The sequence below is a fragment of the Parus major genome, chromosome 10 (assembly GCF_001522545.3).
Source record: "Parus major isolate Abel chromosome 10, Parus_major1.1, whole genome shotgun sequence".
Taxonomy (NCBI): Eukaryota; Metazoa; Chordata; class Aves; order Passeriformes; family Paridae; genus Parus; species Parus major.
In genome coordinates, this window is record NC_031779.1 from 12,953,175 (window position 1) to 12,969,693 (window position 16,519).

At 46.1% G+C, this 16,519-nt stretch overlaps 1 protein-coding gene across 2 annotated transcripts in view; it reads left to right on the forward strand.

Moving 5' to 3' along the window:
* The window catches only part of NTRK3 (neurotrophic receptor tyrosine kinase 3), a 204,219-nt gene that overhangs the window by 156,739 nt on the left and 30,961 nt on the right, over positions 1–16,519 (forward strand). For both annotated transcript variants that reach the window (XM_015638975.2, XM_015638976.2), the window contains exons 13-15: positions 7,505–7,635; positions 11,667–11,839; positions 15,591–15,834. In XM_015638975.2, coding sequence (XP_015494461.1) covers positions 7,505–7,635; positions 11,667–11,839; positions 15,591–15,834 — 548 coding nt within the window. The remainder of the gene's footprint in view (positions 1–7,504; positions 7,636–11,666; positions 11,840–15,590; positions 15,835–16,519) is intronic.

The window sequence follows — 16,519 nt, forward strand, 5'->3', positions numbered from 1 at the left end:
TGCTGTGGTCATTGTCAGGCTGGGGGTGATGCTCAGGATCCTTCCTCTTGCTTTACCTCCTTTTGTTTAGATCTCCCCAGGAGAACTGCTGGTTCTGCAGGACTATGCAGTGTTGTGCTTCCTGGCACAGACTGCTCAGCACCCAGTAGCTGTGGGACACTTTGCTCTCTTCATAAAATAATTGCTGAGTTGTTTGTACCCAGATTTATGGGACTGAAGTGGATGAGAAGGGCTTGAAGTTATGCTTTGTTTTTATAGGAATGTCAGGTAGTTTAAGGTGAGAGAGAAGGTTTTGCTTAAAAAGTGATTTGTTTAAAAGGATTTGCTGAAAAAGTGGAACAGAGCCAAGTGCATTCTAACTGTACTATTTTTCAGATTTTCTCTTCACAAAGTAAATGAGAATTTGCTTTGGTTTGGGTTTAAACTTTGTAGGTATGTCACACCTGCTTCCAGGTGCTTGTCAGGGTGTTTTAGTGAGGGAGCCTGGTGGGCTCTAGAGTTGCCTCTGATGAGTTGTTGGTTTAAGGGGTGCCTGTGCTCTGCCTTTCTATCATCTCTTTTACACACACACACACACACACACACACACACACACTCCCTTTCCATTTCCCTTCAGCTCCAAGAGCACTGTACTGTTGTTGTCAGTGGTCTCTGTGTGGCTGCTTTTGGAGCTGGTGCTGCAGCTCAGGGGGTGCTAATCCAGTCACTGGACTACCTGCAAATCACACCCCACTGTGGAGCTTGAGGTCTGTTCTGCAGCATCTCTCCCTCAAATCAGGGCTGGCTGGGGTCAGCTGGAAGCTGAAAAGCAGTGCTTTGGGTCAGGGCTTCCTCTCCATCTGCTGTTGCAGCAGCAATAGCCAGTGGAGCTTGTCCTGATTGCCAGAGGCGTGCTTGGAAATGGTGGATGTCAGGTATTTCCAAAGCAGCAAAGATCTGGCATGCAGAGGTTGCTCCTCTCCTGTTTTCCTGAGCTCAATTGCACTGAACTTTAGCTCCTGGTGTAGATTGGTATAACTGGATAATTCTTTTAGCCAAGAATGTCCAGCTAAATGCGTCAAGGCCTGTTATTTTTTACCAAGGTCCATTTAGCAGCATGTAGTGCATTAGCTCTGGGTCTGCTGGGTCAGCTGAGCAATAAAGCCTCCTTCCCACCTGGGATCTGCACTCATGCCTTGTGCTGCTCCCAAGGAATGAAGCAGATGGAAAGAAAATTAAAAGAACTGCAGAAACATAAACCAGCTTTCTCTAAAGGTCTTTATGAAGGAGTACAATTGTTTGCTGAGCTGAGGGCTGTGGTTGCTCCACCAAGTTCCCAAAGATTCAGATATGCTTTACATAAATCACTATGATTTGTATCAGAACTGCTTGGTGCTTATAATCATGACTTTTTTGAATCCAAGTCCTTGAAGGGTGCCTTACAGAGGAACTTGGCAAAGAATCAGTGTCTGGGCACCATGCCGAGTTGTTGGAACGTGTACCTGGGCCCTTTCCCAGAGGTGGCTCATGTCAGAGCTGGGACAGAAGCCACCAGAAGTGAAGGGCTACTTACTTGGAGTCCAGGCAGAGATACGAAACAGCCTGTTTATGTCTCCATTTTTAAAGTGATGTGGGACTGATTCTCCCTTTGTTTATGTGTACTTCACCGGAGTCCATGATTGAAATCAATATCTTCCATTGACTTTGATGGATTTGCACGGGGTGAGGAGGGAAACTGTGGCTCTGTGCAGCTTGCCTATTGTTATCTTCTCTCTGTATAAGACAAACTTGTGAGAGAATGCCTTGCCAGCCCTCCAGTGGCAGAGCTTTTTGATATGGTCCTGCCCAATGCACGTGCTCTGCTCTGATCGGGTACATCGGGTAACTCATCGAGACATTCGCTTCCCATCCAGGCTGTGATTGACTGCCTGACATGAAAGGCTCTCTGCTTGCCACTTACACATCGTGGTGACAAGATTTCCAGTGTAAATTGTAAGCTTTGTTTATTTGATTTTAATTGTGGCGGAGCTGTGCAGCATTTATTCTCCAGAGTTGTTCCAGCAGTGTCGAGGAAGAAATGAATGAATCACATTGACTAAGTGAGAACTTTGCTACCTTTTTGTGGACAACTTATGTAGAAAGAAAAGACACAATTCCTTGGTATAAATTAGTTGTTACAGCAAATGACTCAGCCACTGCTGAAAAATGTCATTGTTGTTATCATTTATAAAGCACTGTTAATGCAAATGAGGTTTTAGAAGCTTATGAAAATCAAGACCATAACTACAAAGAGTCCAGGATCAGACCCAAATCAGGATACCCTAGAAACAGATATAAAATAAGTCAGTTTTAAAACAGGGCTTGGACAGTAAGAGGGGCAAAAAATAGAGGAGAAGAAGAAAAAGAGAGAAGAAATGCCGTGATGTGAAAAAGCAAATGGAGGGAGGATCTGGTGATGGAGAGGTGCAGGAAAGGACCTGCCTTTAGGGAAAATAGGGTCACATGTTGGGGGAGAAGAAAAATTCATAGAAAATTTATATTGGTCTTTTCTAGGCTTGAAAAGGAATCTTCCAATAAAGAGGGCAGCAAAAGGGAAAATGTCTATAATTTTGTTCTATTCCACCAGCAAGCTACAGGTTGTTTGTGAATTAATAGTCCAGGGTCAGGAAACTAGAAATACAAGAAGACAGACTGCTTGCTGTTTGAGGGAGCTGAAAGATGTGAGGAATTAATTGAAATGAATTAATTTGACACTTGAAACTGACCTGGTGTAAATGATCCAGCATTGGTAGTTTTGCAGTTTGCCCTAACTTAAGTACTGGCACTGCTCACGGTTTACTCTGTTTGCAGCCTGATTTGTCCATCTTCTGCCCTCTGTAGTCATCTGTGTCCAAACACAATCATGTACATCCAGGTTTCAAGAGTATTAGCAAACCACGGTTTTAAAGATACTGGTTGTGATGGGAATTTGAAATGCAGAATTTGCAGTGTCACTGAACCTATCTCTTCTTCATCTGATGCCCGGGACTGATTTAGAAATGAGACAGTAATTGGAAAATTAGATTCATGAAATGTACTCATACAACTTCCTGAATATCCGCTCATGTGATTGAAAAGTGGTTATTCAAAACAAGATATTTTCATTGCACACAGTCTATTACCAGCTCCATATGCTCTACCTGGAATTTGGAGGTTGAGTCAGGGTCTTTTTACCTTGACCTTGCCCTAAGATAAAGAGACTCTGCAATATAAGAGTAAAAGATGGGAGAAGAAGCATTGAAACAGTGATGGAAGTGGAAAAGATCTGATTTTTCCAGCCCCTGTCACAAGGGCCAGTGCAGAACTGACCTACTGGGACATGGTGGATTGATGGATGAGAAAAGCAGAATTAATCCTATTTTCTCTTCTTGCCCAGTATCCATCCCATGGGTCTGTTGGGTTCACAAGTTTAGCAAACTAGAAGGTTTTTGTCTCAAAGAGAGGAACAGACATGACTAAGGACACATGGGAGCAGGTGATGGGGAGGAAGAAATTTCTGTTTTCGGACAGCCACTTTTCTGATAAAATTCACTTTAAGCACAGATCAAGTCAGCTGTCCTGCAAAAGGTTCAGAGGTGGTTAGGTAAAGATCCCTTTGCAGATCCAAAGCTGCTACCCTTCTGCCTTGACTCTTCCAGAGAAAAGGAAACTTTCTGCTTTGGAGGCCATGTGTAAAAGTGGGTCCCAGGCTGTTGTTAATGCTCTTACCCCCATGTGCCATCGTTGAGTTACGGTCATTTCCAGCCAGCTGCAGGTCAGGTGCTTTCTGATGTGATTAAGGGTCTATTCAGAACAACAGTGAAGGCAAAAGTTCGAAACATCTTCTCTGTGTGTTAAATCTTGATGGACAAAAATAAAGGTGGGGAATCTGCCCAGCTTTTCTTCTGTATCATGAAGAAACATAATGATCCCAAAACAAAGATTGGAAGATGTTTCATTGTAAAGTGGAATTACTTCAGTGTCAGGCACTCACATCCTTCCTGTAGGTACAGCATGGCTTTGAATGAGTTCACATCATGCTGTCAATTCTCCTTATTTTCCTGTCAGGTCTTGCTGTGGTTTCTGCACAGGATCTTCTCATGAATTGTCTTGTTGTCTTGTTTTTATAAGTTAATGGTACATGGGGAGGAAAAAAATAAAAAAGAGTGGTACTTAGGGAGAGGCAGTTTGCATACACCTTGTCTACAGGGCTGACTGCAACACAGCCGAGACAGATTAACACAGCACTGCCTGCCTAAAACAAATAAACACCAGCTGTTTATCAGACAGGGCTCCGCTTCCTCCAGGAGGAGGTAAACAGATTTATGCAGATGAACCTCTGAGGTGCCCTTGCAGCACAGCATCTTTCATGGCTATTTGGCCTTCCTGATGAGTTACAGCCGGGACGGGCGGGCGCGGAGGTGCGAGGTGAGCGCAGTAACGCTGCTGGCCACACCGTGCCGAGGGGGTTTGTCACTGCTTTATGGTTAAAGCCTGTATTTTACGGTGGGTCAGAATTAATCATAGCGCTGATCTTGCCGTGAAGGGAAGAATTTGATCTAAACTTCACTATTTTAGGCCTCTAGCATGTGAAAAAGCCATTTATTATAGCTTACTTATTATTCCATTTGTGACTAAAATACTATGAAGCAAAATTTATGGCTATTTGAGGTTGAGAGAAATTGTGATCAGCAAATGTACTTTTTTGATTCTACATTAAGGTTGTCTGGTTGCTGTCAAACTACTTAACTTCAAGACCCTTTTATTTTTATAACCACCCAAGTTAACTTTAAATCCAACAGTGCTGCAGAAGTCCACCACTGCAAAGGATTGCTTCTCCCTCAATTTAACTCTGTCTGCCACAATACAACATTTAATTCTTCATATAAATTTTCCCTGAAACTTCTCAGGTGACTCTTAACAACTAGCTGTAAAATCTGGTCTCGAAGACAGATGGGATATTATTTTAATAATGTAGACATAATTACACTGTTTGGATGCCAGCTCTCAGAAATGTCTGCTAATTTATTAAGATGGTTGTTGGGAGATAAAATTCTCCAGGCAAGACCCTGGAGAATTTAGAAAGAGAGGTTTGCCTCAGTTCTCATGGTGTTGCCCATGAGAAGTACAAAAATTCTTAAACAGTATTGCTGTTTTTTCTGAGACTTTTTCCTGTTTAACTTCATCTCACACCAAATGGGACAATCCAATTGCAATTGCTACATTTCTGAGTTTTTAAAAATATCATTGGGCTCCTCTTACTATAAGATCATTTCTTGATTGCTGCTATTTGTGAGACCAAGAATGCAAATAAGTGGTTTGTCAATACAGGAAGACCAAGGTAATGTAGCGATGAGTGCTGTAGAAATGCTTGCCAAGACAAAGAGGATAAACCCCTTTTCCTCTACTCTCTGAGGTAAATTGGTGTCATTTGAGCTTTTCTTATATTAGGAGTTTCCTCACCCAAATGCATCACTTTACATTTCAACAAGTTGTATCTCAGATCTCTCAAGGTACTCACTAAATACTCAGCTAAACCAGGTGGAGAAGGAGAAGTCCACATGTGATTCGTTCTCCCTGGCTGCCACTGCAGGTCTAAAACCAAAGTAATTTTGGATGTGCCTACCAACCTGTGCTTTAAATGTTACTAATACTGTTAATATCGGTAAGAAAGAGTTTTCAGCCTATTGAACAATTAAGAAAGGTCAATGAGAATTCCCAGAGAGGTGTCTTTCATTACAAGGCCCATTGCTTGTGCAGTCTCTCAGCATCCGTCTTCCCAAGCAAGCCAAGGGCCCAGAGATGGCAGCTCCATAAACCTGCCTCTGAGCTCCTAATTAAAAAGCTTAATTGCATGAAAGCCATTAGGATGATTGTCTTCCATTGGCTTTTTGATGCATTAAGTGGTACCTGTGTTGTTGTCAGGCACGTGGCCCCTCAGGGTGATACAGGTGCCTGCTCGGGGCCTGGGCGGCAGGAACTGATGGCAGGAGCTGGTGGCAAATTGTGATGTGTCCCTGCAGCCAGTCTGAAACCCAGAGTTAGACACTTCCACCTCCTTCATCAGCAGTGCCCCAAGGGAAATGCACCTAATCTAAGGGACACATGCCTTTACAGCTCCTGTGGCACAAGGAGGAGATGCAAAAGGCTCAAAAGTTGTCCAGATTCAGGATTACGAACATCCCACTGTAGTGGAAAGAGGGCACTGTCCCACATAATGCCTCTGCTTGAGGAGACCTCTCATCCATCAGCTTTTGCTCACTGAGCACTGGAGAAGAGTGCACAGCTCTCCACCAGCCTGCCATGACCTCTGGGAGTGTTCTGTGCTGCCACAGATCTCTAGGGTGATGGAAAGCTCTGCTGAAGGACAGTTTACAGAGATGATGTTTTGGGTGCTGTGCCTCCAGAAAATGCTGTGGTGGGTGGCCATGCACCTCTAACTGCTTCTATAGTTCATTCCAATCACTAAAAAACCTTTTTTTTTATTGCTGAGGAGTTCTAGGGTGCTGTGATGCCAGAAAGGTGCTTAGAGGTTTTCTGTACCTCAGTGTTTCCCTCAGAAGAGGGCAAGTTCTCTCAGCAACCTGTGGCATTTAATAACAGCACAGAGTCAGTGGATATCCCACAGTCACTTCCCTGCCCCTCTAGGTGCCTGGTGTCTGGGCAGATTTAATCCTTAGGAATGACCTGTTAGCTGAGCAAACCAATTTTCACTGGCCTCCTGTACCTCTGGTAAATTAAAAGCTACTGCTCTTGTGATTCTTCCTGAATCCTCAGTTGCTATTCTCTGTCAGTCCTCTCTGTCCTAAATGTCAATGGAAAGGATCATTGAAACTAATGGGTTCAGTTCATCTGTTGTGCCAGTGATGGTATCCTGGGATGAACTTTCTGAGGGAAGAGTCCTGCAGGGGAAGGCTGCAGGGTCAGGGTCCTGCTGTGGGGCAGTACTTGACACTTCCAGCCAGCTCCTGCTAATGCCCTAAGGAGCCTGGGGGTCACTGGTCCTCCTCCTCCTGGGAATGCTTGGACTTGCCAAGCTTCAGCCTCAAAACTCTGTCATGTTTGAGTTTAAATTAATCCCAGTTGAAATGCAAAACTCAACAGGACCTTCTAATCTCACCTGGCCTTTCATTGGAAGGATGTGACCTTTGCTACATCTCACAGGAGATGGATTATTTCCAGGATCATTCCAAAGAGATTCATGTCTTTGTAGCAGAATTTGCCCTGAAGGTTCCTCTCCCTGAGGACGAGCTTGCCATGAGCTTGTCATGAGAACTGATAAACCTCAAGTACTTTCCTTACAGATGTTTTGCATGAGACTAACTCCATCACAGAGATGGCTGCATTCTGTGGGTGGGTAAAAAGATCCCTGTAGATATTTTTGCGAAGCAATTTCAGTTCCCTTGCAGCTTGCAAGAAAATTGAATTAGTTGTTTTCCATTCACTGAATTAACCCCGATTCATTCTTCCCTCAACCCTCTCCCTCTTCCTCCCCTCCCTCCAACAGATGTCCAGCATATTAAGAGGAGAGACATCGTTTTGAAGAGGGAGCTGGGAGAAGGTGCCTTTGGGAAGGTGTTCTTGGCCGAGTGTTACAACCTCAGCCCCACCAATGACAAAATGCTGGTGGCAGTGAAGGTAAATCCCAAGGGAAAGTGGCAGAGAGTAGGGCAGGGGCTGGCCAGTGAAGCGAGACTGGATGAGCCTGCGTGGGAAAGGGAGGCAGGGGAGGGCTGGGGGCCAGGGGTGGAGATTTATCTGATGCCGGAGATTGTGGTAAATCCACTTAGTCACACAAAGTTTCAGTGTTTCGCTTCAAGGTTGTCTGTTCTCAGCAGTGCCAAAGCCTCCCTTCCTGCTGACACAGCCAGGAGACAGACAGGGAGGAGAGGCTGGTCTGGAAGCCGTGAGCTCCCATGCAGCTGCAGCAGCACAGTGTGGATCCACCTCCCTCCAGCAGCCACTGCGGCCCCGCTCCTTCTGGATTTTATCTTTTCGTGTAACGTGCAGAAGCTGAAACATAAAAAGGCCTCAGCAAAATGAGCAATGAAAGCTAAGCATGATGAGCCAATTTTCTGGGATCAATTTGCTGCAAGATGGGCAAAGCAACTCGGCTCAGTTCCACTCTGCTCCTGCTTGCATAGCCACAGGTTGCTCCTGTTTTGGGTATTTTAAGCCAACACGAGTTCAGCTTGGCTTGTGCTGTGCTGCTTGCATCCTTGTGATATTCCTCGTGGGAGCTGTGCCCCATCAGTGTGGCTCTGGTACTCAGTGCAGAACTGTGCTCTCCTCTCAAGTGGCACCAGTTGGCAGAGACACAGTTTAATCCCTTGGATTTAACTGATGCTTCCTAACTCCTTGGAACAAGGTCTGCATTTGAACCGATGCTCTACAGGGAAAAAGGTTCCAGCACTCTGCAAAGTGCTGCAGGCATCCAGTTGCTTGTGACTTGTTCTAATCATTGGCAGCTCAAGCCTTTTTTTTTTTTTAGCTCAGCTGTCCCCTTTTGCTCTGGCAGTGAAGTGCAAGATTGCACCTCTCACCTCTGAGACTGGTTAAAGCCGAGGACATGAAGACACCCACATGATTAATTGTTTGATTATAGGGTTGGTACCTGCCTATCAGTGTCAGCCATCCCTCAGCAAGCCTGGCTCCCGAGTCTCTTCAGAGTTTCATTTGCATGTAGGCAGAAACAGCATCCAAACTTGTTTCTGTTAATTGCTACTATGAGCTTACATCTCCAGAGTGCCTTTCATCCTGCAAGATCATACAACTCCAGCTCTGGAGCAGGGCCCTGGAATCTGGCTTCTTGCCAGCTCTGGGAGTGGCAGGGAAAAAAAATCCCTCTAATTTGGGCCACGTTATAAGTCTGAAGGGAAAAAAAAAAGAAAAAAAAAAAAAAAGACATGAATAAAGGCTTTACATATTAAGTTGAGATTTGGCTGCAATTCCTGAAGATCTCATGCCCCCAGCTGAGGCTGAGAACTACCTCCCCAGTCACTACAGCTCAGGGCAGCAGCAGGACAGACTGGTAAAGGGCAGCTGAGTCCACAGCCCAGAGCCTGCCTCTGCCCTGCTCTCAGGGACTCTCTCCCAGGGCCAAAGGAAGGGGCTGTGTTACTTGCCCGCTTAAATGGACTCAGATTTTTAGCAGATCTCAAGGTTGCAGCCCTGGAGATAAACTGAGTTTTGATGTGAAGGCATGGACAAGCTTCCTGTTTTATTCAGCTTGCTTCTAAAAGCATCCTAAGAAATGCACAAACACTATATCCAGCAGAGTGTTAAGGTGACAAAGTCAAGTACTAGAAATGCCGGAGGGGCTGTGCTCAGGGCATGTCCTCTGAACACCTCATTTTTTATTTCTCTGTGGCTGCTCCATTGTGGAGATCACTCCAGTGCTGGAACCTCCCCAGATGTGAATGTACCCATTTTCACAGCCTCCCAGCAAGGGAGGGGTTGTATCATCCCCTTTTGCAGAGTGGGGATGCAGAAGCAGGAAAACTGAGCTGAAGAGATCTGCTTTAGGTGAAGGATGGAGTTACCAACCTCTCTTTCCATGGACAGCAGGTACCTGACTCGGAGTGAGCCCTCCTGCAGCAATAAACACATGGTGCTTGTGGAGACCTGGCCCTGATGCTGCAGAAGAGGGGATTTTTCCAGGTAATATTGGAACAACTGGCACTTTGTGGTGACAGCTGCAACCTGCAGATGCTCAGGGACTTGGCAGAAGCTATGGAAGAATTGTGTGATGGAGGCACAAAGAAATCCACCCCAAACCTTCCTGGGAGAGGCATTCCACTGATTTTACTGAGATATCCCTTCTCTTTCTTTGGTCTTGGTCTTTTTTCCCTGTTCTATCCCTTCCAGCTCCCTCATTTCTAAATGCTTGGCTGTGCTAACTTAGTAAAGGAGAGGGGGTTAATAACTTATTTTTTGGTGTGTGATATTAACAAACTTACGATCTTAACACCTTATAAAAATTATTGTGTGTGAAGGAGATGAAACCTAAACTCACTGCAGCTTGAAATATTATGTGCAACCACAGAAAAAAGGGGGAGAAAAGAGTGATGGGAGAAGGGACTATTTTCCTGCAGACAAATAGGGTGGCATCAACATTATGAAGATATTAAATGACTAAAAGTAATTGGGTGCCTGAGATGAGGATGGATGCTTTGCCATCTGCACCATGTAACTAACATTCATCTAAATATCTCTAGTCAAACTATCTCAAAGGGCAAAGAATTAAAATAGATTTATGCCATGTGAATAGCAGTTTGGGGGCAGAATCAGAAGAGGCAGTGTCCTAAGGCTTGGGGAAAAGCCCCACAGCAGGTCTGCTCCAAGGGGAAAAGCACCTTCTCTGGAGGAGTCTCTGGAGCCAGCCCAGGTGCAGTAACAGAGTGCTGGGCCCCATTCTCCATGTGCAGCTTTCTGATGTTTAGCATCCCTTTTTGCACATAAATTGCAGCCTGCAGCTGCTCAGGCCACCTCTGCTGCCTGCATGGGGAGGTTCAAGGCACGGGGAAGGGAGCAGGTGTATTTTATATTTGTGTGTAGGTAAGGGGAGAGCTGCCCAGTGTCCCCCACCACTGAAGGGGAACTGGTGCACATCAGACCGACACAGGACAGGTGGAACAAGTTTCCTTGAGTCCTTTTCAGCACTCAAGTCCTTTTCAGCTCCTATCAGGCTGCACAGTTAAAGCCAGAATTGGTCCTAAACACTCCTGGCATGTGGAGGATGCAGAGAATATGATGAATATGATGCAGAACCAGCAACTCAAAAACCAGCCCCTTCATTTTCTTAATGTTTGCAAAGACTGTGCTGCTTCTTATGGCCATTTCATCTTGTCAAATGTTCTGGACTTAAACTTTTTTATCAAGTTGCCTCCCTTGATACCCTGAGATGATAACAAGCTGCTTCCAAGCTAACTCTCCAATGCAACTGCACAATAATGCACAGACAAGCCAGAACCCAGCCCTGGAGAATCCTCTCTTATCATCAGCTACAGCCACAGCAACATCCTCATGGCAGCTCTGCAATGTTGGGCTGGTCCACATCACCTGCATCCTGCAAGTTGCCTTGCAATGGCAAAGTGGCATTCTCAAACCGTGGGAGATGAGATATTCTCAATAAGGATACTGATTTCAGCATCAGTCTGCCAGGGGAGCTGTTATAAACAGCAGGGAATAAAAACATGATTTTAAAAATTATGAGAAAAGACTTGACAGTGTCCTTCTTCAGAGGCAGTTTGAAAAATCCACACAATAACTGCACAGCCAGGCAAATCCATCTTCTGAATAAAGGCAGTGTAGTCAGCTATTTCAAAATAAAAGACGGATAGCAAGGACTGGCTGGCTCAGGAATTTAATAATAATGAGATATGAAGCCATTCACCCCTAGGTCACCAGTATAAATTCTGCCCAAGCTGGGAATAATTGGAAGCTATTGCCCTCTGAGGCATGTTTGCTGCTGCCTAGGAAAGGAGCTGGGGAACCCATGGGACAGGAGCTACAGGAATGAAACACTAACATGGTGCCACCATAGCCCTGTACCGCTGGGCCAGTGGTTCCCCTCACTTCATCAGCTCCTCGCAGATGCTGTGACCCCTTTGCTCTGGCTTTTCCCCCACCTGAGCCCACTCTGTGTGTGTCTGCATCCCTTACTGCAGGCTCTGAAAGACCCCACGTTGGCAGCCCGCAAGGATTTCCAGCGGGAGGCAGAGCTGCTCACCAACCTGCAGCACGAGCACATCGTCAAGTTCTACGGCGTGTGCGGCGACGGCGACCCGCTCATCATGGTCTTCGAGTACATGAAGCATGGTGACCTCAACAAATTCCTCAGGTATGTGGGAATGAGGGCACAGGGGGTGCTGTGGGGCTGCTGGTGATGGTACTCACCAGATTCAGGGCTTCAGTAGCCCTATCCCAACATTTTCTCCTGGGTAATCACAGGAGCTGTGGAAAGCAGGGTTTTCATCTCCTACCTCAGCAAGTTTGAAGCTGTGGGAAGCGTGGCTGTGATCCTTCTCTGCCCTGTGGGGATGGAAGGAGATGAAGCCACAGCTCTGAGTCCTGCATGCCCAGCTAAGCCATGTCCTGCTGAAGCAGGAAGGCCACTTGTCATCACTCCCTTGGCCACTGAGCTCCTGCTTCAACAGCACAAGAAACAAAATATTCATTTGAGAAATTTGTTGGCGTCTTTGATCTGTGTCCTGGGCATTTACTGGTCACTGCTTCTCATTCCTGCATTCAGAAAAGACTGAGAAATGTTGGAGGAGTCTCAGGCAGTGCCTGTGGGATCCATCCCTGATCCCTGGTCCCTAACCTGTGGCACCAGGCTCCTCACGAAGTCAGGCAAGGCCTGAATAAATGTTGTAATTACCTTCTCTGTCTCTAGAGAGATGCAAATTGCCAGAGCCCCCAGTGCCCCCCATCATCATTCAACCATTTCATCAGCCTGAGGTAGATCATTTGTGTGCTCTGCATCCACCAGCAGCAAGGACCAGGGAGCAGCTGTGGGAGGATGTTTATGGTGCTCTTCTGCCACAGAACAGAAATTCCACTCTGAAACCTACGTGCAAGTGGAGTGGTACTTACCTCTTGAAATAATTAGTAGTTTTATTTCCCAATATTTAGAAAATTGGACCCTTGATATTTTCCTGTTTTGACTGCTAAGTGTGAATATGATTGCAGGAGGAACAAGAATCTTGTGCATGGCAGGTCTAGATCTGGGGTTGGGATACACTCACTGAGTATTTTTCTACCAACACAATTTCTGACAAGAAAACATAAGTTTTTCCCTGAGGTTTTCACTTCTAAGCAATCACCAACACCAGAAGAATGTAAGGAAGAATCCTAGAGATTTCTTCTTTCCTCTGCCAAGTAGTACCAATCTTTCCCCAGTTTCTTTGGGGCATTTGCAGGGCAGTGGGTGAGCTGGGAACATTCCCACATTGATTTTTGTCCTCATTTCGGTATGGTTGTAGGTAGATTGAATAGGATTTTATAGCTCAGTCCCTGTCTCAAGCCCTGGATAGATCCAAGACATCTTTATCAAGGTAAGACAAGTGAAGGCTGTTGGCTTTACAGAGCTCCTCAGACCCACATTGAAAGGGGAGCAGCCTTGGTTACCTGGGACCCTCTTTTGTGGTGCCTGGAGGTCTCAGCAACCTCCCAGCAGCAGCAGATTGAACTCTGTCAGCAGCATGAAACCATGAGCTGGGTGCAGTGTTAAGGACAGTGCCTCAGCCTTGTGCTGAAGGCAGGCAGTCTGAAAAAGAGGGCGAGAGATGCTGTTCTTCAAGTGCTTCACAAAGAAAAACTCAAAATTGACCTATCCTTTTTCCTGGCAGAACCAGCAACCTTATTCTCCTAGAGGAGTCAGATATTACAGCTGAGGAACAACCTCTCTCACTGCTCTAGCTGACCTCCCAAAGAGTATAGCACAAAACAGGCTCTCTCAGTGCCTCAGAAAGATGTCTTGTGCCCACTGCCAATGCCTGATGGAATTGCTTCACTCAGCAGTGTGTTCCTAAGGCTGAAATAATGCTGGAGCCACAGGCCACTCACTCCTATGTCCCAGCCTTTCCTTGGGACATGTCTGAGAAACACTCATGCCTGATGAAATTAATCTCCAGTCTCACTGGAAAAGAAAGCTTGTTGTGTTATCTTTGGCCTTTATGAAGGAAAAGAAACTTTTCCAGGTGTGTGGTCCCTGGGATCGCAGCTTCTCATCTTCCAGCTGTGTTTAGCTGCCAGCTTCTCCTTCCTGTGCAGCCTTGGAAAAAGCAGCTATGTGCTCCTTTCCCTGCGTGCTGGAATGTGATAGGCAGTGAGAAAACCCTTTGTGTCCCAAAGGAAGATGGCTTTGGGGACAAGGGAGTTTAGACCCTTCAAAGAGGCACTCAGAATGCCTAAGGGGTCATGTGGAAAGAGGATTTGGGCTTTGTCAGGTAAGGTGTCTGCTGGTGGGGAATGGGGACTGCAAAGGGGTCAGGAAGGGTTGGTGATACAGAGCTGCTTGGAATCCCTCAGCAAGCAGGAGTTTTTATTGTGGAATAATTCACCCAGCCCACAGCAGGAGACAGTGTCTCCCAGCCACTGGAGGCCAGGGACACGGGGAGTCTGTAAGACACTCAGATGGACTTTTCCTAGTTTAACTGCAGAAATTGGAAAAGCAGTAAAATGGAAGAGGCTCACTTTAGACCCAGCTTCCTAGAGAAAAGCACAATAAATAAATTCCCCTCAGTGTTGTTAGACTTTTGTGTGCTTCCCAGAGGACAGAGAGTTTCAGTGGCCTGCAGCATTAGCTGGTGTGGCAGGATCAGCACATACCAGCTGGGTTAGTGATGGTGTTTGCTGGGATGGCACCTGGTGCCTTCCAGGGCCACCACGCTGCTGGTGCCACAACAGACCCTGCTGTCTGCACCAGGGAAGGCTGCAATGGTGATGTCCTGCCTCAGAAAATACTGATAGAAAAGGTCTTGGAATGTAGAAATACAGGCCTGGCCATCCCTAGGAATGGTTTGTGTGGGAGTGTGCCCACAGGTTGGGTGGGGGGCAAGGCTGGCACAACCCCCACTGCCTCGGGGTCTGCAGTGACCACATCCCTCTCTGCTCATAAGGGTGCCCATCACTTCTCCCTTTTCCTTTGGTTACTGGTTTCCCAGCTTTTGTTTCTTGTCTGGGTCAGCAGCAGTTTTGAAGCAGGGATAACAGCACATTGCCAATATAGAAGCATCACAAAGGGAACATGACAGAAAAGCTTGGCACATAGCAAAGAAGGGGACAAAAAAGGGACAGGACAGGAGCAAGACTGACCTAAAGTCCTGCATTTACAATGCACTTGGTTCAGCAAAATATTTCCTTTTGTTGCCCAAGGTGTTCTCTGCACCTGCTGACATCCAGGGCTAAACTTTGCACCTGTGCTTGTGCTGCCACAGTTCACAGTACCTGTGTTACCTCTGGGACATAAAAAGGGGTTTTACAGGGGGGAATCTGCTAATGTTCTTCTGAAACATTTTCTGTGATCTCTGACTGTATTGGTATTGATCAGGGAGTGGTTTGTTGGTGATATGGGGAAAAGAGAGGAGGTTATTTGGGATAGATAAAGAGATAAGGTAGCAGAAGCTTTGGAAGGAAAGGGAATGATATTTCTGCCTTTGGGGCATTTTCAACAGTATAAGAATTAACTGGAACAAATGTAAATACGTGGATGCTCATTAGCTTTGCAGAGGTCTTGCCAGAGAAAAGTGTCCAGGCTGCCTCAAGCCAGTGGTCCCTCTGTCCTGGCAGTCTGTCCTGGCAGTCTGTGCTGGCAATGTCTCTCCATCTGTGGCCATAAGAGGTTGTGTGCAGTAGACAGGACAGGATAAGGATAAATGGCACCCACTCACCCAGCAAATGTTCCTTCAACCTCCTGTTTTTTTCTTAAGCCTTTCTCTCTTCCTTTCCACTGGAGCTGTGTGTCCATCCTCACAGTGCAGAGCTGGGGGCTGGTCCCCATCCAGCAAGAACAGTGACTGTGTGGGATTCCTGTCTCCTGGCCACTTCACACACCCAGCTCTGTGCTCTTTGCTTTTTCCTCCCCACAGGGCACACGGCCCAGATGCTATGATCCTCGTGGATGGGCAGCCTCGACAAGCCAAAGGGGAGCTAGGGCTATCCCAGATGCTCCACATCGCTAGCCAGATCGCCTCTGGAATGGTGTACCTTGCCTCCCAGCACTTTGTCCACAGAGACCTGGCCACCAGGAACTGCTTGGTTGGAGCCAACCTGCTGGTGAAGATTGGAGACTTTGGGATGTCAAGAGATGTCTACAGCACTGACTACTACAGGGTAAGGCAGCTGCAGTGGCACTCTGATGCTCAGAGTAAAGGGAGATAGGAAATGTTACAGTAAATCAGTTTTTGGAGCCCCTGGGCTCACTTACTTTGTTATTACCTCATTGAAACGTGTGCACAGAAGTTGATCCCTAAACCATTGTCCTCAATCCTGTTCAGTCCTCAATCTAGTTCAGACACCCATGCAGATGCCTACACACAGACTCTGTGATACCCCAGCACACAGTCACACGCTTTTGGATGGCTCTGAAATCATTCCATCCTCACTGCCTATTTTTATCCCTTGTTTTTTGAAGACATTGAAAAATTAAAGGTAATCCAGAGAAATGATAAATACTGCAGGCTGTGACCCTGGTGTTAGATTAAAGAAACTTAATACAGGGACCTAGAGAGAAGGCAACTGAAAGACTGACTGATAAGTGCATAAAATATGGAAGAGGAAATAATAGTCAATTTAGGTTTGACCTCAGAACATTTTCTTTTCCAGCAGGGTCATCATTTAAACAATGGAATAATTTGCCAGGGGTAGGTTGCTGAGAGCCTGTCATTAAAGAAGTTCAGGAAGCAACTAGATAAAAACGCCTGGGTTTAGTGTAGAGGCTAATCCTGTACTCGTCTCTGGGGAGAGACTCAATGAGCCAGGAATGCCTTTTCAGCCTTTTCTCCTGTGATTTGTGCTC